We start from the raw sequence: 26,422 nt of genomic DNA on the forward strand, positions 1-26,422 counted from the left end.
CAATAAAGATTCTATTCTCAGGAACACAAACATCATCAATCACTAGTTTATAAATGTGCATCATCAAATCTAGGCATGCCAACATAGTTTTATTTGTTATATATATATATATATATATATATATATATATATATATATATATATATATATATATATATATATAAAATAAATTAAAAAAACATATTATGTGTGTGTGTGTGTGTGTGTGTGTAGCTGATGTAGTTGCAGTGTGCTGCAGTGGTTTATCAGTGTGTGTATCTGCTCTGTGCAGCTGTCGGGAATTAATGTTGTATGAGAGCCGAGTGGTTCCTCTCTCTGAAATCAGTGTGTGATGTGGTCGACTTTCATCAGTCGCACAGCTCAGAGCCGGGAGGAGGAGCTCTGTTCATCAGTCACACAGCTCAGAGCCGGGAGGAGGAGCTCTGTTCATCAGTCACACACCTCAGAGCCGGGAGGAGGAGCTCTGTTCATCAGTCACATACCTCAGAGCCAGGAGGAGGAGCTCTGTTCATCAGTCACACTCCTCAGAGCCGGGAGGAGGAGCTCTGTTCATCAGCGCTGATGTTATTTTGATATATATGGAGAAAATGAAAGATGCCTCGTCTGATTTGTTCTTGAGGCTGTGTGATGATTTCCTCTCGTCTTTCTAATAAGGTAACAGTGAGTGTGATTGGTCTCTCTCTCTCTCTCTCTCTCTCTCTCTGTAGGGGCTGAGTGAGGGGACACATTTCTCTTCGTCTCTCTGGGTGAGTGGAGGTGAACACATCGTGTACAGCCAGGAGGGAGATGGAAATCTGTCTTAGTTTTATGATTCTCTCTTCCACAATCAGTCTTTCCACTGCAGGTAAGAACACACTGATTATTCACACTAAAACATCACACACTTCTCACTTTAACAGGAGGGATGATTTTTAATCATGAAATCTGAGAAAGTTTCCTGGAGCCATTGTAACTTTATAAACAGTGAAACTTTCATTGTTATAGAATTTAAAAAGCTGTAGATGAGCAAACACACATCATCCTCAGGGTTTTTTTCTGAGGCATCAGTTATAAAATCAGCTCCAGATTAATGTTTAGAGTTTACACATGATTTATTGTGAATAAAAACACCTGAACTAACACAAGGTTGTGTTCATGTGTGTGTGTGTGTGTGTGTGTGTGTGTGTGTGAGAGAGAGAGAGAGAGAGAGAGAGAGAGAGAGAGAGAGAGAGAGAGAATTTTGAATTTCCAAATTCCTTTATTCCCAAAAGTTTAAACATGACAGACATAAAAGAATCTCACTTTGTCATTTTGTTAAAAAAAGATGTTTTTTAATAAACAAATAAATCAGCAAGTAAGTAAATAAAGAAATAACAGAGGAAATGAAACATGAATCAGTCGGTACAGAAAACTCTAATAAGTTCTGAAATTGCACCTCATCTTCTATGACGATACACACAGCTCTTTCCTGACACCAGATATTCTTGAAGGTTTCAAGATCTTTCATTTCTTTATAGAAATGAAAATCTTTGAAAATCCTTGATTTTATCCGGGTTGTAAACACCATTACTCTGCTGTACCCTGAACTGTGCTCCACTTTGTTCCTCCTGCTAACATATACAGCCATCTTAGCCTGCCCAATGATGGAATTCATCAGCTGACACTTATACCGTCGTTTCTCTCAATATTTACAACCAAAGATCAAAGTTTCCATTGAGACATTTTCATTAAAAAGACCAATCAGTTTCCGTAAAATGGAAAATAAACGCTTCAGTCGTACACACCGCATGAAAGCATGAAACACAGTTTCCCTTAGTGTGCAAAAAGGGCCTTCCTGCCTCACATCACAATTTACAACATGAATAAAAGAATTAACAGCAACTGCACCATGTAAAATCCTCCACTGTAAATCCCCAACCTTTTTAATGAATGGTGACTTGTAGAAACTCCCCACTGGGGTTTGACCACAGCACGCCAAGGTGTGTCAGCTCTGTTGTCAAGACACTTCTTATTTAGAGATTTCACACAATTTGTAAAGAGCCTTTCCAGAGGCTAAATTGGGACCCACAAAAGCTAAATGCTCTTTCTTCAAAAACCACCAGAAACTTCTGAAGACACACTAACATTAGGTCCTGGATCTCACTCATTTGGATGGATTAGACCCCTTGAATAATGAACCAACATTCTTAAACCCCCTTCTGTCAAGCATGAACGCAATTCCAAAATGAACTTTGTGACCCCACAGATGGATCTCATCTTCAGGTGCTCAGCTACTACCTTAGTGTTCCCAAAGCCTGGTCCTGCTAACTTCAGGAGGTCCCCCAGAGTGATGAGTCCAGCCTAGGAAAACACTTCTGTAAGTGCAGGAAAATGCTTCTCTTGTATGAGATCCAAGATTGAACCATAGATCAGTGGCTCCCACAGGAGCCAATAGAGAGAACTTGTGTTCTGAGCTCTCGATCCTGTTAAAAGACTCCATACTTTAAAAACATTCTGATAAAACACATGGAGCTTGTTAAGGTTCATTAGAGTTGGATTCATCCAGAAAAGGGTCCTATCCTGACCCAAGCCCTCGAAAGTCCTTAGACTAGCACATGCCCCAGCTTTCCAGCTGGAGTCTACAGGTCCGTTCAAAAGACGAAAAGCTGCTGTCCTACTCTGCAGGTGAACCAGCCCCTGTCCACTTTCATCTTTGGGGAGGGAAAGGAGACTCTGTGGGACCCAGTGCAGACTGTCCCAAAAGAAGTTAACTCATGCTTCTTGTATTTTGAACAATGCATGTGCAGGAGGGTCCATACAGGCAATTCTGTGCCAAAGGGATGATGCCACCAGGTTATTGATTATAAGAACACGCCCCTTGTTGGATGCATTTTTAACAAAAAAAAACTCCATTTACCAAGATGGCCCTTAGCCTTCTAAACGATCTCTCAAAATTTTTCTGTATAAAATTCTCATCCCCAAGACAAACCCCCAAATATTTAAAACCCTCCCTGGACCAAATTAAACCACCTGGGAGGCTTGGTGTTCCATCGGACCAGTTTCCAACTAACAAAGCCACACTTTTTCCCCAGTTAAACTTAGCAGAGGATAAAAAATTAAAATCATTAAACACTTCCAACATGATGTCCACATTCCTTTGGCTTCCAATGAGTATGGCCACGTCATCCACGTAAGCTGATAACTTGAAAGAGGATTTACATTCTGGAAGAGTTACACCTTGCAATTTAGGTCTCAATCGCACTAAAAGAGGCTCAGTCACTAAGGAGTATAACATACCAGACAAGGGGCATCATTATCAAATCCCCCTAATAACCTTAAAGGGAGCACACAAATCACCATTCATTTTCAGAATACTCTCATTGTCATGGTACAGAGCTCTTATTTTATTTATAAAATCAGGATTAAAACCAAAAGCAGTCAAGACGCTCCAAAGATAACTCCACCCTGCAAATTTTTAAAAAGTTTCTGCTGTTTCATTTAAAACTAGCTCTCAAACCAAATTTGAGGGAGCTGATTTCAAAAATGCTTTCCAAAAATGTCCTGGACCTCAAGTTTTTAAGATAAAGGCATATTTAATATACCTGCTGTAATTCTAAATGTTAGCTTTCTACAATATGCAGAAAATTACAGATATTCCCTTATAAAGTAATATTTATTCAAATATTCATACAGAATATGAAATATTGATTAAAATAAGGCAGAACTTGGGTATAATAGCACAGTAAATAGTTAAATGGGAAATTACCTCCAAAAATATATGCAATATGAAAGACAAATCTGATACATGTCCTGTACATATATTTCATTAAATATTACGGCGCCCTGATCTTCACATCAGTGACATTAAACAATTAAGGGGTGAATTTCCTCTTCTTGGCCTTGCGTGAGTGGGTTGCACTGGGACAGTCTCTCTGCAGGTCTTGAGCTTCAGTAGATGATTATAATCAGGGTTCGGGTTAACCCTAACCCTACCCTTATATGCACAAGGCTTGGCTACACTATGACAGGTTAAGACTTTCTCATAGATCTCTCTTTATTGTGACTGTCACCTCGCTCGCTAAAAACGCCTTTAAATCACTCACATAGAGAACACATTTTGTCACTAAATGTGACGTGCTAGAAACAAACTGACATTTTTCCTGAAATCAGCACCAAAAACGAGTGTAAAACACCCTTCTCCTTTTAGTTAGCAAAACTGATGCAGGGCAGAGTTATTATACTCAACCCTATCAAATGCCAGGTCTCCATGATCTAATGACCTTTAAATCTCCTTCTGAGGTAGCAAAGTCAAAACTGCTCTGTGAGACCTGAGTAGCAGCCGCCCCTTGGCTAAGCTGTCCCTCAACACAGCCAGTAGGTCTGCACCTGCTTCTGGCCAGAAAGACTCATAAAGTTAACCGGTAGACCATCTATCCCCGGTGCTTTGCCCCACTCCATGCTCTGGAGGGCCTTGTCCAACTCACCTAGGGTCAGCACCCTTCTGAGGTCTTTATTAGCTTTGCTAGAAACCTTGGGGAGATTCTCCAGAAAAGGAGTGTCAAGAACTGCTCATAGGAGATTTCACTCCTGTACAGTTCCTCACAGAAACCAACTGCTCTCTTATGAATTTCCCGATGATCAGTCAAGAGAGTTCCATCAAGACAACTGCTTGATTCATCCGGGCTTCAGAGAGAATTTTGTCAGCCAACAATCTCACCTACGGCCAAAGTCCACTCTTCAACACTGGTGGCAGATGTTACTTTAATAGCGTGACACTGTGTAAGAGAATCAAACTTCCCCATACCTGAGGCAGACAAACTCCCAGCTCAGGAGCAGATGCCCAGGTGAGTGAGAGAGAGAGAGAGAGAGAGAGAGAGAGAGAGAGAGAGAGAGAGAGCACACGACACATTCCACTAAACAAAACACAAGACCCTCGAAAATCAAAGCATACAAACGAAAAACAGTGAAAAAAGAGGTAGAAGAAGAAAACAAGCAAATTTTACACAGCGGCCGCATTCAAACAACGCTCACTCACAAACACTCTGGCTCCACCCACTCACTCAGTCCATACAGAGAGAGAGTGTGTGTGTGTGTGTGTGTGTGTGTGAGAGAGAGAGAGAGAGAGAGAGAGTGTGTGTGTGTGTGTGTGTGTGTGTGAGAGAGAGAGAGAGAGAGTGTGAGTGTGTGTGTGTGAGAGCGAGAGAGAGAGAATTTTGAATTTTAAAGTGACTTTATTGTACAACAACTGAGATAAAAAAAACATGCATTCACAAAAACAAAAACGGAACAGTTAGTTATTCAAAAAAGAAGCAAAAGAAAGTTCATCATCTGTGACAGAGCAAAAAGTACCAACACAATACCATTTCTCTTTGAACTCCTCCATTGCTCTCATTAGTTTGCAAAAATAAAAATCAATGGTTATTCTTGACGTGACTAAATTCTTAAAAACAGCGACAACATCGTCTCCAGCCTTTTGCTGCACCTGTTTTTTTCTGCTGAGGGAAATTGCAAGTTTGGCCTGACCAACAACGAAATTCATCAGTTCACACTTTGATTTTTGCTTTTGATTATAAAAAAAAAACAAAGAATAAAACCATGTTTGGTGAAAACAACTCCAAAAGAAGAAAACAAAAGACTTAACAAACAAAATAAAAAAGAAAGCCTGCAACAGTCCATAAAACAGTGAAAAAGTGTCTCCCTTTCGGCACAGAAGGGACACGCATCACTCATCGCAGGATTCAACACAGACAGCATGGCATTTACAGCAATAGCACCATGCAAGATCCTCCACTGAAGATCACCAGTTCTCTTAGTTAGTGGAGGCTTTTATAAAACTCTCCTCACAGGCTTAATCTGATCATCAATGCCGAGCTCATCCCTCCACACAGTGTCCATTCTCCCTTTCAGAACATCCTTATTCAACACCTTTACCAGGTTTTTGTACAGAACCTTCCCAGGAACTGAGTATAAAAGCATTCGGTCAGATTTCCTGAAAATTAACAGGGGACTAGCATGACCACATTCTTTCAAAGCAGGTGAGAGACAGATATTTGGCAGAGCACTTTTGTCACTGCGTTGAGTGCTGTTCTCGCCACACTCTTCCAGAAGTCTTTTCTCCTGGCAGCTTAAGACCCCAGTAAGCTTGTCAAGAAATTTCTCTACATATCTCTCAGACCTTACACCCAAGAAAGAGGCTACTGCCTGGGCATTTTGTAAATCGCAGCCAGCCTTAACAACAATTTGCCATAATTGCAATGCTCTTTTTGCACACAGCAAAGCTGTGAGGCCAGGCATGTCATTACCGGACACATCAAAACGTAAACCAAACACAATAGGCTCTTCAAGCATCCAGTAGGCAGAGGATAATTCTCCTGCCCACTGATGATTAAACAGTCCCCAGGCCCTAAAAAGGCTTTTGTAAAAGGGTGTCAGTCCATCATAAGCAAGTTTCTTTGCATCCATGTGGGCACACTCTGGGCAGGTGATTAAGAAAAGCACTGGACAGTGAGTCGTCAAGCAACAACTCACTGTCATACAACTTTGCATAAAACAATCATGTGTAACTGCGTATCTGTGCAGGCTCAGACAGCTCTTGACCTGTTTCAGACCTCAGAGTATGCATTATCCTGCTCTGGCCACTTCTCCTTTCCAAGTTAAAAAAAAAAAAAAAAACTTAGATGGAGGGTCCATTAAACTGACATTTTTGAAACAGGAGTGCACAAGTGCCCCCTGTGCCCTAACACCCAGCAAATCTTTCAATCTGTCCTTCTTCTCCTCAAAAAGTTGAACACGTTCCTTATTTCCTGCCAGTGTTATTGAATTGTGAAGATCTGCAATCTCGTTTTCCAAAACTTGTAATGAAGAAATAACATTTCAACACTTGGTAGCATTGCAAGTATACTGTTGACAGAATAACTTAATTTGAACCTTCCCATAGTCCCAAAAGCTGCGCAAGCAGACGCACAGCTTGTGAACAGGCAAGGCAGGCAACTGCTTGGGGCCCCCTGGCCCAGGGGCCCTCCGAGAGTCGGGGCCTGAGGGCTTATTTATTTTGTTTTTTATTGTTTTTATTGTTCTTTACCATTGTATTTTCACATTTGGAATTTAAAAAACTTTGGTTTCATACATTTTTCGTTGTCTCGTCTCGTCTTCTTCCGCTTTGTCCGGGGCTGGGTCACGGAGGCAGCAGTCTAAGCATGGAAGCCCAAACTTCCCTTTCCCCAGAAACCTCGGCCAGTTCCACGGGAAGAACACCAAGGCATTCCCAGGCCAGGTGAGAGACATAGCCCCTCCAGCGTGTCCTGGGTCTTCCCCGGGGCCTCCTCCCGGGGGGACATGCCTGGAACACCTCCCCAGGAAGGCATCCAGGAGACATCTGAAAAAGATGCCCGAGCCACCTCAGCTGATTCCTCTCAATGTGGAGGAGCAGCGGCTCTACTCCGAGCTCCTCCCGAGTGACTGTGCTTCTCACCCTATCTCTAAGGGAGCGCCCAGCCACCCTGCAAAGGAAACTCATTTCGGCCGCTTGTATCTGCGATCTTGTTCTTTCGGTCATTACCCAAAGCTCATGACCATAGGTGAGAGTTGGAACGTAGATCGACTGGTAAATTGAGAGCTTCGCCTTTTGGCTCAGCTCCTTCTTCACCACGACGGACCGGTAAAGCGACCGCATCACTGCGGAGGCTGCACCGATCCGCCTGTCGATCTCACACTCCATCCTTCCCTCACTCGTGAACAAGATCCCGAGATACTTAAACTCCTCCACTTGAGGCAGGACTTCTCCACCAACCTGGAGAGGGCAAGCCACCCTTTTCCGGTCGAGAACCATGGCCTCGGACTTGGAGGTGCTGATTCTCATTCCAGCCACTTCACACTCGACTGCAAACTGCCCCAGTGCATGCTGAAGGTCCTGGTTTGAAGAAGCCAACAGGACATCATCCGCAAAAAGCAGAGATGAAATCCTGTGGTTCCCAAACAGGATTCCTTACGGCCCCTGGCTGAGCCGAGAAATTCTGTCCATAAAAATTATGAACAGAACCGGTGAAAAGGGCAGCCCTGCCGGAGTCTAACATGCACTGGGAACAGGTCTGACTTACTGCTGGCAATGCGAACCAGACTCCTGCTCCGTTCGTACAGGGACCGGACAGCCCTTAGCAAAGAGCCCCGAACTCCATACTCCCGAAGCACCCCCCACAGAATACCACGTGGGACACGGTCGAATGCCTTCTCCAGATCCACAAAGCACATGTGGACTGGTTGGGCAAACTCCCATGAACCCTCGAGCACCCTATGAAAGGTATAGAGCTGGTCCAGTGTTCCGCGACCAGGACGAAAATCGCATTGTTCCTCCTGGATCTGAGGTTCAACTATTGGTCAAATTCTCCTCTCCAGTACCCTGGAGTAAACCTTCCCTGGGAGGCTGAGAAGTGTGATTCCCCTATAATTGGAGCACACTCTCCGGTCCCCTTTCTTAAAAAGAGGGACCACCACCCCAGTCTGCCACTCCAGAGGCACTGTCCCCGACGGCCACGTGATGTTGCAGAGGCATGTCAACCAAGACAGCCCCACAACATCCAGAGACTTGAGATACTCAGGGTGGATCTCATCCACCCCCAGTGCCTTGCCACTGAGGAGCTTGCAAACCACCTCAGTGACTTCGGCTTGGGTAATGGACGAGTCCACCTCTGAGTCATCAGCCTCAGTCTCCTCAATGGAAGACATGACTGTGGGATTGAGGAAATCCTCAAAGCATTCCTTCCACCACCCGACAATGTCCCCAGTCGAGGTCAATAGCTCCCCACCTGCACTGTAAACAGTGTTGGCAGAGTACTGCTTCCCCCTCCTGAGGCGCCGGATGGTTTGCCAGAATTTCTTCGAGGCCGACCGATAGTCCTTCTCCATGGCCTCCCTGAACTCCTCCCAGTTCCGAGTTTTTGCCTCCGCAACTGCCAGAGCTGTGGCACGCCTGGCCTGCCGATACCCATCAGCTGCCTCAGGAGTCCTGGAGGTCAACATGGCCTGATAGGACTCCTTCTTCAGCTTGACGGCATCCCTTACTTCTGGTGTCCACCACCAGGTTTGGGGATTGCCACCACGACAGGCACCAGAGACCTTGCGGCCACAGCTCCGAACAGCTGCATCCACAATGGAGGTAGAGAACATGGTCCACTCAGACTCAATGTCCATCGCCTCCCTCAGAAGCTGGGAAAAGCTCTCCCAGAGGTGGGAGTTAAAGACCCCCCTGACAGAATGCTCAGCCAGACGTTCCCAGCAGACCCTCACCATACGTTTGGACCTGCCAGATCTGTCCAGCTTCCTCCTCTGCCAGCGGATCCAACTCACCACCAGGTGGTGATCAGTTGACAGCTCAGCCCCTCTCTTCACCCAAGTGTCCAAGACATAGGGCCAGAGATCAGATGAAACAACAACAAAGTCTATCATCGACCTCCGACCTAAGGTGTCCTGGTGCCACGTGCACTTATGGACACCCCTATGCTCGAACATGGTGTTTGTTATGGACAAACCGTGACTAGCACAGAAGTCCAATAACAAAACACCACTCGGGTTCAGATCAGGGAGGCCGTTCCTCCCAACCACGCCCCTCCAGCTGTCACTGTCGTCGCCCACGTGAGCATTGAAGTCCCCCAGTAGCACAATGGAGTCCCCAGTCTGAGCACCCCTCAGTACCTCTCCCAGGGACTCCAAGAAGGCCAGATACTCTATACTGCTATTCGGCCCGTAGGCACACACAACAGCAAGAGCCCTCTCCCCAATCCAAAGGCGCAGAGAGGCGACCCTCTCGTTCACTGGGGTAAACTCCAACACATGGCGGCTGAGCTGGGGAGCTATAAGCAAGCCCACACCAGCCTGCTGCCACTCACCATGGGCGACTCCAGAGAAGTGGAGAGTCCAGCCCCGCTCAAGGAGCTGGGTTCCAGAGCCCAAGCTGTGCGTGGAGGTGAGCCCGACTATCTCTAGCCAGTACCTCTCAACCTCCCGCACAAGCTCAGGCTCTTTCCCCCCCAGCGAAGTGATATTCCATGTCCCAACAGCTAGCCGCTGTGTCCATGGATCAGGTCGTCGAGGCCCCTGCCTTCGACTGCCACCCAGTCCACACTGCACCAGTCCCCTACTGCTACCTCTGTGGGTGGTGAACCCACAGGAGTTCGGGCCCACGTCACCTCTTCGGGCTGAGCCTGGCCGGGCCCCATGGGCAAAGGCCCGGCCACCAAGCGCTCGCATATGAGCCCCAACCCCAGGCCTGGCTCCAGGGTGGGGCCCCGGCTGCACCATACTGGGCACCGTCATGGTCCTCGATTGTTTCTCCATAAGGGTTTTGGTGAACTGCTCTTGGTCTGGCCTGTCACCTAGGACCTGTCTGTCTTGGGAAACCCTGACAGGGGCATAATGCCCCTGACATCATAGCTCCTAGGATCATTCAAGCACACAAACCCCTCCACCACAATAAGGTGGCAGTTCTAGGAGGGGACATTTTTCGTTGGTGTCAGATTATTTATAACAGATTGGTGATGAACACTGGTCAGAAGGGCCCCATGGAAATTTTTGCTTGGGGCCACAACAGACTCTAGAATTGCCTCTGTGCACAAGAAGAAAAAAAAAACCCTTTTTTTGTCTAAAGGTCTCCCAAAAGAAAATAAAGGTGTCTTTGAAAAAAATATCCTCTAAGAGGGACATATTAAAACACCAATAAGCACTTCTAGACTTAAAGGGCTTAACACATACACTACAAGTAAGTGCGCAATGATCAGAGAAACCAGTTGGAATGATGTTCCACGACTTTAAGATGTTGAGATGATCCTTATGAATATAAAATCTATCCAATCTGGCAAGGGAAATATAATTCCCTCAACTGTGTGACCAGGTGTATTGTCTGACACCTTGATGCATGGTTCTCCATGAGTCTTGCAGATCATGGGTATTAATCAACTGGATAAGAGCATGCTGGGAGGGAGCATGTGGCTCTAGGTGATTCCTGTCCATCCTAGCATCCACAGTGCAATTGAAGTCACCCCCATGAACAAAAGAGGCTCAGAATTCAAATCTTTTAACACCTCAGTAACTTTGCTGAAAAACACCACTCTCTCAGCCCCACTCGTTGGTGCATAAACATTAACAAAAAACATGGTGCTTTTTCAAAACATGCCTTTACCATCAAAAGTCTACCCTTCACAAATTCCTGCACATGACAGGAGGGCGGAAGAGAGTCCTTAGAGAACAAAACTGCCACACTCCCACTTACGGAGGACCCATGACTGAAGAAGATTTGACCATTCCACTCTTTCCTCCAGTCTACTTCATTGGTTTGGTCACTGTGTGTTTCCTGTATCATAACATTTATTCGTTTTAAATTGATAAAATCGATCAATGTCAACCTTTTCATTGCGTCTCTGGCACTGTTTAAATTCAGAATACCAACATTAAGTGTATTCGCCATCAAAACATTATATGGGTGGGGGTGGGGACTCCTCTCGAACCTTTTTCCGAAGCCTAGTCAGAAATTTTCGAAGGTGAGCAGCCTCCTTCATGGTGAAAGCATGCTCTCTCAACAAGCAGGCGACATCATTGATAAACTGACACCGATCAGGAAAATAATGCTCCACCTCAACATGACACTGTCCTTTAGTCTCACATAGAAAGCGGCTTATTTCCTCAGCTTTATACTGGACTGGTGCTTCACCGCCAGGCGCACTGAGGTCTCCCAGCGAACTGTCTGACATGTTAGAGCACAGTGAGTCATCATCACTCTCATAGTCAACACAAACCTCACCAACTTTCTTCATTTTACTGGGGTTGCAATCAACACGCTCAACTTCTTTTCTTTTGAACAGAACCTTAAATCTATGCACCGTTTCTACTGTTTGTACATCAGAAGGATCTGTAATGTCATGCTCATTAACTGTTGTAGTGCGATTTAGAGCATCCAACTCTTTAGTGATCATGTCACTCACTGTTGTATTGATAATGTTGGGCTCTGCTAGATGAGAGCCGCCATCTGCAGCTACAGGACTCTCTGTGGAGAGATCCATCAGTTTGGCCTCAGACCAGCCAGTGCCACACTCAGACTCCTCTCCCCCGGCTCTGTGCGCCAACACATTCTCATCCACGGCCGGGGAGTCCGGTGGGGGCGCTGGTGGGGAAGCAGTTGCGGAGGGACCAGCTGTGGAGGTACCAGTTGCGGAGGGACCAGCTGTGGAGGTATTGGGCACATTTTCCTCAGCTGAGCCTTTAGGTGGCTGATCGGTGCTGTCTCATTGTTTTCGCAGGCAATCGCGAAAGACGTGACCCGACACACCACAGTGAAAGCACCGCAATACGGTGTCAGACATAGCAAAAACCACATAATCAAACCCCCCTACCTTAAACTTCATGGTCAAATTTAAGTCCTCCTCATCATTTTCCAGCACCATATTGTTAGGGTCACCCAGTTGGAAACTGTCAATCGGTCAACTTAACGGTCAGCTCAATTTCTCGGGACCCCCGCCCTCGTACCACCTGCAGAATTCTGGGACGGAACACCGCAAAAAAAACAGAGATCGGTTTCACTGCTGTTTAATTCACAGTATTCTCGCCAAAGATGAAAGATTACAAACACCTTTTATAACAAATCATGTGTGTGTGTGTGTGTGTGTGTGTGTGTGTGTGTGTGTGTGTCTATGGGAGGGTGTGAGTGAGTGACATCATTTTGATATCTGTGTCTATGTGTGTGTGTGAGCAGGTCACATTTTAATTACATCACTGTTCTGATGGAATGTTCAGATGTATGTGTGTGTGCTTGACTTGCGAGCAAGTGAGCAGCTTGATCTTGGGGCAGGTCAAATAATCATAACAAGGTCATTGCTTACGTACATACGGAATCTTTCAACAAAGATATGTTATAAGAAACCTAAACAAAGACAATTATCAGGGATTCTTGAGACAAGGGATAAAATGGGTTTTTAATTTCTAAAAATAAAATGTTGATTTTTTCCAAAATATATTTATATATTATAGTTGCCCCAGATGTTGGCCTTTTAATGCTGTCAAAATACAATCTCCCAGGTTTAACATTTTTAACATTTTTGTCATGATTGCTGGACAAGCATGGAATTTTGTCAACACCATAAGACACACAGAAACCTAGAAAATATGTATTTTGAATAAAATTATTGCAGTTCTTTTGAATATTGGAGATAATTTTAATCTGTGCTGATCTATCCACATTTTCAAACTACTATGATTACTTAAAATAAATAAATTATGGAGCTATCGCTTATTATTAGTGGGGAAATATACATTTTGACATTTAGTTTTTAATCTAAAAAACAGACAATGGTATTCAGCTATATAAAAATTACAAATTCATTTAGGAAATGCAGTGTTTTTATTGAGATAATCTGAGACAATATAATAAAATCTCCTTTTAAAAACCAAAATGAAAAGAAAACTCATCTTATGGAGTTGACGAGCTGTTGATGGAGTTGACACACATCTTACGGTGTTGACGGATTAGAAGAGAACAGGGTATAACTTCATTTACCATGACCATTGAACTTCAAAAACTCATTTTTTTTGCACTCACACCCACTTTAAAAACAGTAACTGGGCAGTAGACTTTTCTAATCTCTTGAACAGTCCATCTCATCAAATATGTGGATCATGGACAAAGAACATTCAGAACATTCAGTAATTCAGCCTTTGAATGTTGTATTTAGTGAAGAACACACACACACACACACACACACACACACACACACACACACACACACATATATATATGGAAAGTAAGTCAAGTACACACATGTATACATGTTTTGAGACTCTCTCTCTATATATACTATATATAGAGAGAGGGGGGAGAGAGAGAGAGAGAGACTCAAAACATGTACATGTATACATGTGTGTACTTGACTTACTTTCCTTATAATAGGCAGATTGAAATCAGCATAATAATAATTATACCATATTCAACAAATGACGCGGTACGCGGTGGTCCGGATCACCGTATTTTCCATACAAAACGAGGGCATTAATTAATTATTTTTCCTGGATTGTGGTCCGGTTCACCGTATGCTGTATTATATTACGATATAAATAAAAACTTACCAAAATCATACTGTGTTTGTCATTTAATACGAGTTTTTTTACAAAGTCGTACATCATTTGTTATTTTTTCTCAAACCGGAAGAGAAATGCATGCGTAAAACACACGCGCAATAAAAGATACCAGTTCTAACGCATGTAAAAAAGCGGGAGCTGCCACGAGGGAAGTGAAAAATAATTTTACCAACTTTCGTCATTACGTCTCAGGGTGGTTATGAAACCATGCAACATCACAGTAAGACTTTTTATTTGTCTTCTGAACTTGGTGGTCCGGACCACACCTGAAAACGGCGTGGTCCGGACCACAACGGTAGTCCGGACCACCGCGTACCGCGTCAAATATGATTGTTCAAATAATACAAAAGCTCTTCGTTATTTAAGCACCTTAAATGGAAAACATAACGTGTATTGTATTGTAACTTACTTATTTCTCACATAATGAACACACACACGCACGCACGTGCGCGCACACACACAGTACATACAGACTGAATTCAGTATTACAAAAGAAATAATTATCTTCTGTGTATTTCATATTGAATGAATGTATGTTATTAAAATATAAAATAATAAAACTACAATGTCAATGTATAAAATGTAATTAAATAGGTAAATAATACATTCAAGTCCCATTTGTCAACACCATAAGTTAAGTGGTCAACTCCATAAGACAAATTTTCTTATGGAGTTGACGTCTGATGGAGTCTTACGGAGTTGACGAAATCTTCAACTTTTCATCATAACATGTGTTTTCTTTGCAGGAGCCATCTTGTTTTTCACCAGCTGCTTAGGCCTCCAAAATAAAGTTAGATTAAACTTTTATTTCTGAATAAAATCACATAAACCTTGAATTTTATCGACCATGGTGTTGACACTCTATGGTTGTGACATAGGTGGTTTTGTAAAAGAAGATAATTTAAGACAAATATGTGAAATATTAACTTACCAGAGCAGAGCCCTCATGGCATGTCCACCACACAGGGAGCAGAAAAGGGATCCTTAGAATGTGAGTTGGCCACTATAATGCCTGATTTTTTGCGTTTTTAGAAAAATCTTATGGTGTTGACAGAAAGTCCGGACACGATTTCAATCCCGTAAAAAGTACATAAATATATATTTTTTAAATGGTTGGTTCCTACGCAGGTTGAATATTCATTTAAAATACATGATCACAGTAGCAATTTTGTTTGTTTTAATGTACTTTAAACAATTATTTAAGTATTGTGAAGTCATGAAACGTGCTTTCGGACATGGATATTTTTAGGTTCAGGCAGCACACTAGGCTATTTAAAATACAATATATGTGTAAAAAAACATTAATTAACATTTTGTAGTATATATATGTTGTTGTTTCATTGTTTAATCAAGTTATTTGACATTTTCTAAACACATTTTAATCATTACAATGAGTTTTATCTCCCGGACAGGTTTTGTCCCTTATCTCAAGAATCCCTGTTATACGAAAAACATCTCATATCAAAATAAACAAAATGTTCCCAAACAATGTCCAGCCGAGACAGAAGGTCATTTCAACTGAACCGAAATTAATCATTAATTTTGTCACCATTTTAATAACTTACTGCCTTCTTGGTCAAGAATAATACTTATATAAACCTAACACATATCCACCTGCCTCCTAAAGGAGACCACATGCCTCAGGAGCGGTGATTTACACCCCAGCGAGATCTTCCTTATAGAAGAGACCAGCCTGCCATACCGCTGTAGATTACTCTCTATCAGTTTATCACTAATAAAAGGGGGACGTTGGAGATGATAATTTTTCTGGAGGGAGAACTAAGTGGAAGAACAGGTGTGAGCATGTCATTAAGGACTACACCTGCTGCAATCACCTCTCTAGCTTTCTCAACCGCACCGAGAAAAACCACAACTGCGTTGTTCATGCGCGAGGTCGATTTAATAAACTCATGACCAAAAACTCTACCGATGGCCAAAACACACTCTTCAACACTCGCAGAACACTGAACTTTTACACCATATTGTCTTGTGAGACTCGAACTCCATTGCTCACATGGCAGCCACGCCTCCAGCCACGCCCCCAGCCCAGGCTGGTTACTGACTCCGCGGGAGAGCAATCTACACAAATAACATCAACAAAAAACAATCTACCGTGGCCCTGTACTACGAAGCGGGTTTTCTGGCTTACCAAGGTAACTTCGAGAGTAACTTGATCACGTGCAGCGTAACTTCCCGATTAACCCATACTACGAAAGTTGGCTATGTTCAAACCGAGGTATGCTGCCATGGCAACTTACGCTGCATCTCAAACCTGCCCGTCTCAGGTTATGTTCTTGGTTAACCCGAGGTTTCCGATTAACCACACCCTTTTTAAACACCACCTCTCCACCGACGTTTCCTCTAGAGACAATGCCAGCGTACCTGGATGACCCGTGCGATATCGGAGCGCAGATTAGAGATGGGATTTATGGCTCTTTATGGGATCCGCATCTTTGATCCGTTCTTTGAAAAGAGCCGTTCAAAAGACTGGCTCATTTGGCTCTTTTTAAATATTTATTCAGTTTTAAGAAGACAGCGTCTAAAGAAGCCAGATCCCTCTGCTTAGACAGTGACATCAATATTTCTGGACATACCTTTTATATAAACCAACCTAGACTTACATTATTGTAACCCCTAAACACTCATAAATAACCATTAAAAAACAATGAGGGCTTCAATGAATGTCCATGCAGAACGGCTTTTCTGTTAAAAAAAAACACCCACTCAAGAACATAGTTATCAAGAACGCAAGAATATTTTATAGAAAAACACTTGTTTTACAAAAATATTTAAGTCTGAGATACAAAATAGATACAACTACAATAAATATAACACAAGAACATTTTAATAGAAAAAAACAAACTATTAATGCAAAAAATATATTATTAGAAAAATAGATACAACTAGACAAACAGATAAATAAATAAAATACACAAAAATAGAACAAACAAAATGACGATAGAATAAATTAAATGAACGTCCGTGCAAAGTAGTTTTCCCAAAATATTATCATTAATATCACACAACAACATTATAAACTATATACAAAACAATTTGAACTATTAGGCAAACAGATAAAACTTGAAAAAATAAAAGGCAAATGAATGCTTGCTTGCTTGCATGCGCACACACACACCATTATGAATGATGTTTTTATATTTCATTTTCACCTGTTGCCAGGTGCGTTTGGTGCTGCTGTTGCCTCTGAAATGTTCACAGGACCGACACCAACTTAGTCAAAGGGACTGAACAGTCAGTCATCCTAATTCATGTGACTCTGTGCACATATCAGCTTAAGTAGGCTACTCCATGAATTTACCATACCAAATTTTATTCAGGATTTTTCGGACATTAAACAAGCTATATATGACTGGGGCCATGTCGAAGGACCATTTTCTGTGACTTGTGATTGATCATGAAGCTTTCTCTCATCCTATACTTCTGTTCTGGAACATGTAGAGGGGAGAATGTACTTGCGCATTTACCCGATCGGCAATTCGTTGCCAACATGCTTGCCGCTCCTTATTGGCAGCCGCTGTGTTAGATTTTGCTCTTAATGTTGTTTTGAACTCCTCGTAGCTTTGCATTATGACAGCGCATTCTTCCTCCGTGAAGTACGGCGACCGTGCCATTGTGAACAGTGGGGATTTGCGCTGATAACCTCCCCTTTAACGTGAACGCGCATTAACCCTGATTAGGTTAAACCAGGTTCAACAAATCAACTTCATAACTGGCGTCGTAGTACCCAGGCCCGGCGCCATGGGGGGGCGAAAGGGGGCGTCGCCACCTCGTGGCTACAGCCCCGCCCCCTCAACGGAGACTCAGATCACTTAATTGTTTTCTTATGAAAATATAATGTATTATAGACGTATTAATAATTTGCATTTTCAAATACGAAATATTAAGTGGTTGCACATTGCATAAAAATACATTTCACATAAATCACTACTAAAACTGGCACGGTAGAACAAATCTGACTGGTTGTTATGATTCTTACGTTGCAATCGTAGAATTGCACTGTATTAAGGTAGGATTATTTCAAAAAGCCTGAATTTAATATTAACCCTGTTTTAGACATATGTATCTATCCTAACTACTGGGGACTAGTTATTGTGGGTGTATGTGTGAAATGCTGACACAGCCGTGCACACCTGTGATAAGGACAGGGGGAGGGGTCGTGCGGGAGGGGGTTTTACATGCACACTTACAAGTGCACTGTCTCTGCAATATCCTGTAATATGCAGTCAAGTTTATGGGAGTAGTCTTTCCTCCTCCGAATTAAACGAATTCAATCACAATATTGTGAATCCATTTTCTTTCTTTGTCGGCTAAGTTTATCTCCGTTTATGTTGGTGTTTGTGTTCATATATGGTCCGCTTTGTGCGCAAATAGCGTAAGAATATGTGTCATTGACGTCACCCCCCATGCAGCGGGGGTGAAAATTCATCACTTCAGAGTGTTTAGTCCCCTACACGCCTAAACTGGGATCGCGGATTAAGTGGTTAGCGTTGACTCGGTGCGAGTCAGGAAGGCTATTACTGGTGCAGCCGCGGGGTCTGTTGATTTTTTTTAAATTATGATTTTGGCCGCCGAGCCAAGTACCTTAGACTTGCATTGATGGTTTGTTTTCATGCCGCGGAGCTATTTGTATGTATTTTAAATGTAAAGGACTTGCCTGTAGGTTTGTGTGTGTTGCTTTATGTTTGGCATCTTTCTAGTTGTAACGCGTGTCTGTGAGAAAATCGGAGGGGAGGGTTAACAGATGGGCACGGGGGCTGATAAAGCGCAACTGCCCTGGTAATATGTCACATGATTTTCCCGGACTAAAGCAACCTTCGGGGCTGTGGTTTTGTGGTTGGCGCAGTTAATTGTTTGAAACACGTTGTCAGACCGCCATCACTACTACACACTATATGAAAAATATTTGCCCCCTTGCGATTTCTAATTGCCCCCTTAGTTAACTGTTCCTGGCGCTGGGCCTGGTAGTACCGTTTAACCCCAAACAAGATAACCAGGTTTTGTCAACCCCGGTTTAGCGGGGGAACCCTGGGTTACTTCTGGGTAGGTTAACCTCCGTTCGTAGTACAGGGCCCGTGTCTGTAGAGTTTAACAACAAACAAACAAAAAAAAAAACAAGCCACCAAAACACATAAAAAGGACGTACAAAAGATAGAGAATTAAGAATATGCCAAAGAGGCTTCCTCTCACAACTCACAGGTCGCTCCAACACTCACTCCGCATATGCGCAAACGAGAGAGAGAGAGAGAGAGAGAGAGAGAGTGTGTGTGTGTGTGTGTGTGTGTGTGTGTGTGTGTGTGTGAGAGAGAGAGAGAATGACAGAGAGAAAGTGTGTGTTTGTGTGTGAGAAAGACAAAGTGTGTGTGCATGAGAGAGAGAGAGGTTTTATTTGATGGTATGGTTTATGAGGACTCTCACACACACACTCTCTCACACACACTCTCTCTCTCTCACACACACACACACACTCTCTCACACTCTCTCTCTCTCACACACACACACTCTCTCTCTCACACACTCTCTCTCTCACACACACTCTCTCTCTCACACACTCTCTCTCACACACACACACACTCTCTCTCTCTCTGTCTCTCTCTCTCTCTCAGGCAGTGTGAGGTTGGTGAATGGTGGAAGTCGCTGTGCTGGGAGAGTGGAGGTTCTTCATGATGGTCAGTGGGGAACAGTGTGTGGTGATGACTGGGATCTGGACGATGCTGCAGTGGTGTGTAGAGAGCTGCGCTGCGGAGAGCCTGTAAATGCACCACAATACGGTCACTTTGGCCCGGGATCAGGACCAATCTGGATGAGTGATGTGGTGTGTGGTGGATCAGAGTCGACACTGAAGAACTGTAGATCACGAGGGTGGGGTGTAAAAGACTGTGGTCATCATGAAGATGCTGGAGTCACCTGCTCAGGTAAATTCATTTATTTAGAAAATAGATTGCAACTAATTAAATAATGAACATGCTTAATTTCACCAATTTAATTGCATTATTACTTTAAGTTTAATTAAAGGACAAGGCAACTTTTGTACAAAATCACCACAAATAGATAGATAAATATATAAAGTAATCGATCATGGAATTTATAGAGAAAGAACAGACCGCATAACAGTATCTTTTAACTTTTAATAATATGGGCTTGCACTGAGCTCAGCTTAGATGCGTTCCGCCATATTGATCTACTGCGTGACGTCACGCAGCCCACCACTGACCACCTTTCATAAAAGATGGTGAGTGATAGCAATAGCGCGAGTTCGTGTGCAAGCGATACTGACACCGATTTTTTGGAGTTGGGTGGCTATATGTTCGAGCCTCGATGAAAACCTGGAGAGGAAGAGACGACAGTCAATGAAGAAAGCGATTTGGATGACGAAGTCGTATGGGTTCAGAAGATAGATGAAGACATTTCTTTCCGGCTGACAAGCACGGACTGGTGTGAGTGTGGCTTGTGTTCCACCACGACTTTGCAGCGACCAGAGGAATGTTTATGCTGCCATGAGAGACCTAGCACAAAATCCTCTGCAGCACCATCGGAAAATGCATCAGGTGAAAGACAGATCTCTTAAAAGTAGTATATGTGAACGTTGATTCAGATGGTTTCTTACAATAACGATTATTATTTGTACATGTAGCATTTTCAGTATGTTAGATTATGTTTCTAATACAGTTTCATGTATTCGGCCGTGTATCGTGTATCTAAGTCAACGATACCCGGCCGAATACATAGGGCTAGTGCTACATTCACTAGTAGATATAGTGTTAACAATTCGATGTTGTAATAATCCCCCATCATAACATCAGTATCTACATATAATAACAATAGATCGCTTAGATATATAATCAGTTATGGTAGCTCTAGTCATGCAGTTATAAGCCTACTGTTGGTGTGAGTAAACAAAGTGTCTTACTGACCATAAATGCTAGTGAGGCGAGATGTTCCGCGTACAGATTACGTTCATAACAACTCGGGAGAAAGTGTTTAGAACACACTCTAGAACTAGATGTTGGCTTGAAATTCTTCCTTCCGAGATTGTGCACTCACTGCTTCAATAATGGCGGTCGCTTGAGTGGAAAACCATGTAAAGAAACTCCATCCTCTTTCTGCCCGGAATTAACGTGGCAATCAAAAGCTGAGCACTGTGGCATCCTTCTCTTTCACGTGGTATTGTCCAAAGTCGAAAAATGTTTCTAGTACGCGCAAAAAGTTTAGATTTTAGAGATTGAATACAAGCCACCCGCCGGGACTCCTACAGTGATCTGTTTGTAAACACTGTTTTCATGGGCCCAGTGATGTCACATCAGAGGGAGGCACATTAACGAAAGATTCTGGTTGGTTTATAGTTGCCCACAATCTCAAAATGGCTGCCTCCTCCAACTTCGACTCCTCTTAAGCCCATATTATTAAAAGTTCAAAGATACTGTTATGCGGTCTGTTCTTTCTCTATAAATTCCATGATCGATTACTTTATATATTTATCTATCTATTTGTGGTGATTTTGTACAAAAGTTGCCTTATCCTTTAAATGTTGAGAGAGAGTCCTCATAAAACAAAATAAAAGATCTCTCTCTCTCTCTCTCTCTCTCTCTCTCTCTCTCAGACAGTGTGAGGTTGGTGAATGGTGGAAGTCGCTGTGCTGGGAGAGTGGAGGTTCTTCAGGAGGGTCAGTGGGGAACAGTGTGTGGTCGTGGCTGGGATCTGGATGATGCTGCAGTGGTGTGTGGAGAGCTGCGCTGTGGGGAGCCTGGAAGTGTGTGGGATGAGGCTCACTTTGGAGCGGGATCAGGACCAATCTGGATGAGTGATCTGGTGTGTAATGGATCAGAGTCGACACTGAAGAACTGTAGATCACAAGGGTGGGGTGTAAATGACTGTGGTCATCATGAAGATGCTGGAGTCACCTGCTCAGGTAAACTCATTTATTTAGAAAATAGAATGCAACTAATTACATTTTTAGCCTTATTAATTTCAATAATTTAATTACATAATTATTTTAAGTTTAATTAAATGTTGAGAGAGAGAGAGAGAGAGTCTTCATAAAACATAAAATAAAACCTCTCTCTCTCTCTCTCTCTCTCTCTCTCTCTCTCTATCTCTCTCAGGCAGTGTGAGGTTGGTGAATGGTGGAAGTCACTGTGTTGGGAGAGTGGAGGTTCTCCATAATGGTCAGTGGGGAAAAGTGTGTAGTGATGGCTGGGATCTGAATGATGCTGCAGTAGTGTGTAGAGAGCTGAGCTGTGGGGACGCTGTAGCTGTGTGGTCTGAGGGTCACTTTGGAGAAGGATCAGGACCAATCTGGATGGATGAAGTGGTGTGTAATGGATCAGAGTCGACACTGAAGAACTGTAGATCAGGAAGGTGGGGTGTAAATTACTGTGATCATAGTGAAGATGCTGGAGTCACCTGCTCAGGTAAACTCATTTATTTAGAAAATAGATTGCAACTAATTAAATTATTAACATGATTGATTTTATGAATTTAATTACATCATTACTGTAAGTTTAATTAAATGCTGAAAATGAGAGCGAGAGAGAGAGAGAGAGAGAGAGAGAGAGAAAGTCCTCATAAAACAAAATAAAACCTCTCTCTCACACACACTCTCTCTCTCACTCTCTCTCTCTCTCTCACTCTCTCTCTCAGACGGTGTGAGGTTGGTGAATGGTGGAAGTCGCTGTGCTGGGAGAGTGGAGGTTCTTCAGGATGGTCAGTGGGGAACAGTGTGTGGTGTTGGCTGGGATCTGGACGATGCTGCAGTGATGTGTAGAGAGCTGCGCTGTGGGGAGCCTGTAAATGCACCAACTGCTGCTCACTTTGGAGCGGGATCAGGACCAATCTGGATGAGTGATGTGGTGTGTAATGGATCAGAGTCGACACTGAAGAACTGTAGATCACGAGAAAGGGGGGAACATAACTGTAGTCATGGTGAAGACGCTGGAGTCACGTGCTCAGGTAAACTCATTGATTTAGAAAATAGATTGCAACTAATTAAATTATTAACATGATTAATTTCAATAATTTAATTACATCATTACAGTAAGTTTAATTAAATGCTGAGAGAGAGAGAGAGAGAGAGAGAGAGTCTTCATAAAACATAAAATAAAACCTCTCTCTCTCTCTCTCTCAGATGGTGTGAGGTTGGTGAATGGTGGAAGTCGCTGTGCTGGGAGAGTGGAGGTTCTTCATAATGGTCAGTGGGGAACAGTGTGTAGTGATGGCTAGGATCTGGACGATGCTACAGTGGTGTGTAGAGAGCTGGGCTGTGGGGAGCCTGTAAATGCACCACAATACAGTCACTTTGGCCCGGGATCAGGGCCAATCTGGATGGAGAATGTGGCTTGTAATGGATCAGAGTCGACACTGAAGAACTGTAGATCAGGAGGGTGGGGGAAACATAACTGTTATCATTTTCTTGATGCTGGAGTCACCTGCTCAGGTAAACTCACTGATTAAAAAAATAGATCACAACATGATTAATGGCACAAAACTTAATTACTTAATTATATTTTAATAAAATATATATTTAAATATAAAGCATTTTGTGACTATATGGGAATGATATATTTTTATTTTGTTTTGTTGAAAATGTGCACAATATTTACAAAATGAAATCAAACCCAGGTCACAGAATGCTGAGACTCTCTGCTGGTCCTCACCGGTGCGCTGGGAGAGTGGAGGTGTTTCATGGAGGTTCCTGGTCCACAGTGTGTGATGCTGACTTTGACCAGCAGGATGCAGAGGTTGTGTGCAGAGAGCTGGGCTGTGGGATTCCTGTGGAGGTGCTGGGATCAGCTGCTTTTGGCCGAGGGGAGGGTCAGGTGTGGACAGAGGAGCTTCAGTGTAGAGGAACCGAATCTGAGATGACCTTCTGTCCAACATCATCTTCACTCAAAAACTCAACCTGCTCCCATGACAACGATGTGGGATTAAAATGTTCTGGTTAAGTACCATGATTTAACTACTGTTTAAATAGAGACCACAAACCTGTCAATCAAACTTTAAGGTGCCTTTGTTAATTTTCCTCTTTCACTGAGCTCTCGGCTGTTTGTTCAGCTCACACAGGGGCACGGCTGGTGAACAGATCGGACTCCTGTTCCGGTCGAGTGGAGCTCCAGTACCTCAGTGAGTGGGGCACAGTTTGTGCTGTAAGCTGGGATATGAGAGCTGCAGATGTTCTCTGTGCACAGCTGGATTGTGGGAGTGCTGTGGCTGTGGTGGAGGTCGACTGGTTTGGGGAGGGGCGTGACCCCATCTGGGCTGATGTGTTTGATTGTCAGGGGAATGAGACACACCTCTCACAATGTGGCGTCTCATCATGGAGTCGAGCTGCATGCTCTCATCAACACGATGCTGGAGTCATCTGTAATGGTGAGATATTAACATCATGTACACCACGTTAGTGAATAAAGTCAGTGTTCATTAGAATATTTAAACTGTGTTCTTCTGCTTCAGGATCATCTGTGGCGTTTCATGAGGGGCGAGTGCGGTTGTCTGGAGGGAGCGAGTGTCAGGGGGAGGTGGATATTTATTTCAGGCAGGACTGGAGGAGAGTTCTCCTGGACTCGTGGAGTCTGTCTGAGGCGTCTGTGCTCTGCAGACAGCTGGGCTGTGGCTCCGTGCTGAACTACCGCTCCTCTCCATCCACCACTGAACACAAACACATGTGTGTAACGGGTTTCCGCTGCTCTGGGACTGAAGCTCATCTGGGGAACTGCAGCAGAGCACAAAATGTCAGCTGCAGCTCCGGGGAACAGCTGCACATCACCTGCTCAGGTAAGCAGCACATCACCGACCAATGAGCAGCAATTAACAACAGGAATAAATGTTTTATCATTCTAAAGTGTTCTATTAAATATACAGAATAATCACATAGTCTACAAAGGGATATTAGTATTAAGTAATTTATGAAATAAAGAAAAGTTAAATCTCTTGGTCTTTCCATATTTTGGGCCAAACTGCAGGTATCTTTGGCCCCGCCCACAGCTCCATCAGGCTGGTTGGTTCTGGTGGAGACTGTGCAGGAAGGCTGGAGGTTTTCCACAGCGGCTCGTGGGGGACAGTGTGTGATGACTCGTGGGATATTGAGGATGCGCAGGTGGTGTGCAGACAGCTGCAGTGTGGAGAGGCCCTCAGTACCTACATACCAGCCTGGTTTGGTCCTGGAACTGGGTCCATATGGCTGAATGAGGTGGAGTGTGAGGGGAACGAGACGTCCCTGTGGAACTGCAGATTTCAGCGGTGTGAAGAGGGTGAATGTGGACACCAGGAGGACGTAGGAGTCGTGTGCTCAGGTATAGTGTGATGAGTGAGATTAAACCTGTTAAATATGAACGTCTGTGTTGCAAAACTCAGCTCCAAAGTTCCTGAAATTCAACATGAGAGTAAGGAGCTGTTTATAAATGTCATCCATGTTGAATATCTTTTTACAGAAAGATAATATTACACATCTTTAACTGAGTCAATAAAACAGGGTTTTTACAAATGAAGTAGAAGTCGTTCTTCTTCCAGCAGAGTTTAAAGAGATCCGACTCACGGAGGGCTGTGAGGGGAATCTGGAAGTGTTCTACAATGGAACCTGGGGTAATGTGTGTCACAATCAGATGGATGATGAGACAGTAAACATGGTGTGTCGAGAGCTGAACTGTGGAAGACGTGGCAGTCTGTCAAACACTGCAGCGAGAGTAAAATCTGCTCCGAACTGGCTGGATTATCTGAAGTGTAGGAAACACGACTCTAATCTGTGGCAGTGTCCATCTTCACCCTGGGGACAGAACCGCTGTGATAATGATAATGAGGTGGTTCATATTGCCTGTACAGGTGGGTGGATTCAGACTTTTCTGCTTCTGTCCGTTGCCATAAACTGCAGTGTTTCATTGTGAATAGTGTATAACTAATGTTGCTGAAATATAAAGTGTATTTGGTAAAAAATCCTGTGAAAAGTCTGAGGAAAGTCTGCTCTGAGAGATAAACCTGCATGTGAAACCTTTTCATTAATGCATGGATTTTATTCCTGCAGATGATGGAAAGTCTCTCCATCCACGAGAAAAGTGCTCTTCATTTCCCTCTCAGAAACATTGCTCAAGTAAGGATGGATAAGGAAAAGCTTTTTGCACTGTTCTTCATTTGCATTTGTTCGTGACAGAAGATATTTCCTCATGTGTTTATAAAATTATTTTCTGAGGACTTGAATGGATTTCCTCATAGAACCATCCTGAGGGCATCAGTCTTCCCCACACATCATGAAAATTCAACCAACAGAGATCAAATCAGGAAACAGAACCCAAAGCTGATCTTACTGCTTTACATGATTTCATTCAGCAGCAATTCATTCCTT

General features: G+C 43.4%; 1 protein-coding gene across 1 annotated transcript in view; it reads left to right on the plus strand.

Moving 5' to 3' along the window:
* The first annotated feature begins 291 nt into the window (after positions 1 to 291).
* The window catches only part of LOC132869643 (uncharacterized), an 84,461-nt gene continuing 58,330 nt past the window's right edge, over positions 292 to 26,422 (plus strand). The window contains exons 1-12 of the mRNA XM_060902935.1: positions 292 to 547; positions 19,698 to 20,006; positions 21,692 to 22,000; positions 22,194 to 22,502; positions 22,732 to 23,040; positions 23,216 to 23,278; positions 23,779 to 24,027; positions 24,142 to 24,456; positions 24,541 to 24,861; positions 25,050 to 25,379; positions 25,600 to 25,905; positions 26,105 to 26,170. Coding sequence (XP_060758918.1) covers positions 292 to 547; positions 19,698 to 20,006; positions 21,692 to 22,000; positions 22,194 to 22,502; positions 22,732 to 23,040; positions 23,216 to 23,278; positions 23,779 to 24,027; positions 24,142 to 24,456; positions 24,541 to 24,861; positions 25,050 to 25,379; positions 25,600 to 25,905; positions 26,105 to 26,170 — 3,142 coding nt within the window. The remainder of the gene's footprint in view (positions 548 to 19,697; positions 20,007 to 21,691; positions 22,001 to 22,193; positions 22,503 to 22,731; positions 23,041 to 23,215; positions 23,279 to 23,778; positions 24,028 to 24,141; positions 24,457 to 24,540; positions 24,862 to 25,049; positions 25,380 to 25,599; positions 25,906 to 26,104; positions 26,171 to 26,422) is intronic.

This window comes from Neoarius graeffei, chromosome 21, assembly GCF_027579695.1.
Source record: "Neoarius graeffei isolate fNeoGra1 chromosome 21, fNeoGra1.pri, whole genome shotgun sequence".
NCBI lineage: Eukaryota > Metazoa > Chordata > Actinopteri > Siluriformes > Ariidae > Neoarius > Neoarius graeffei.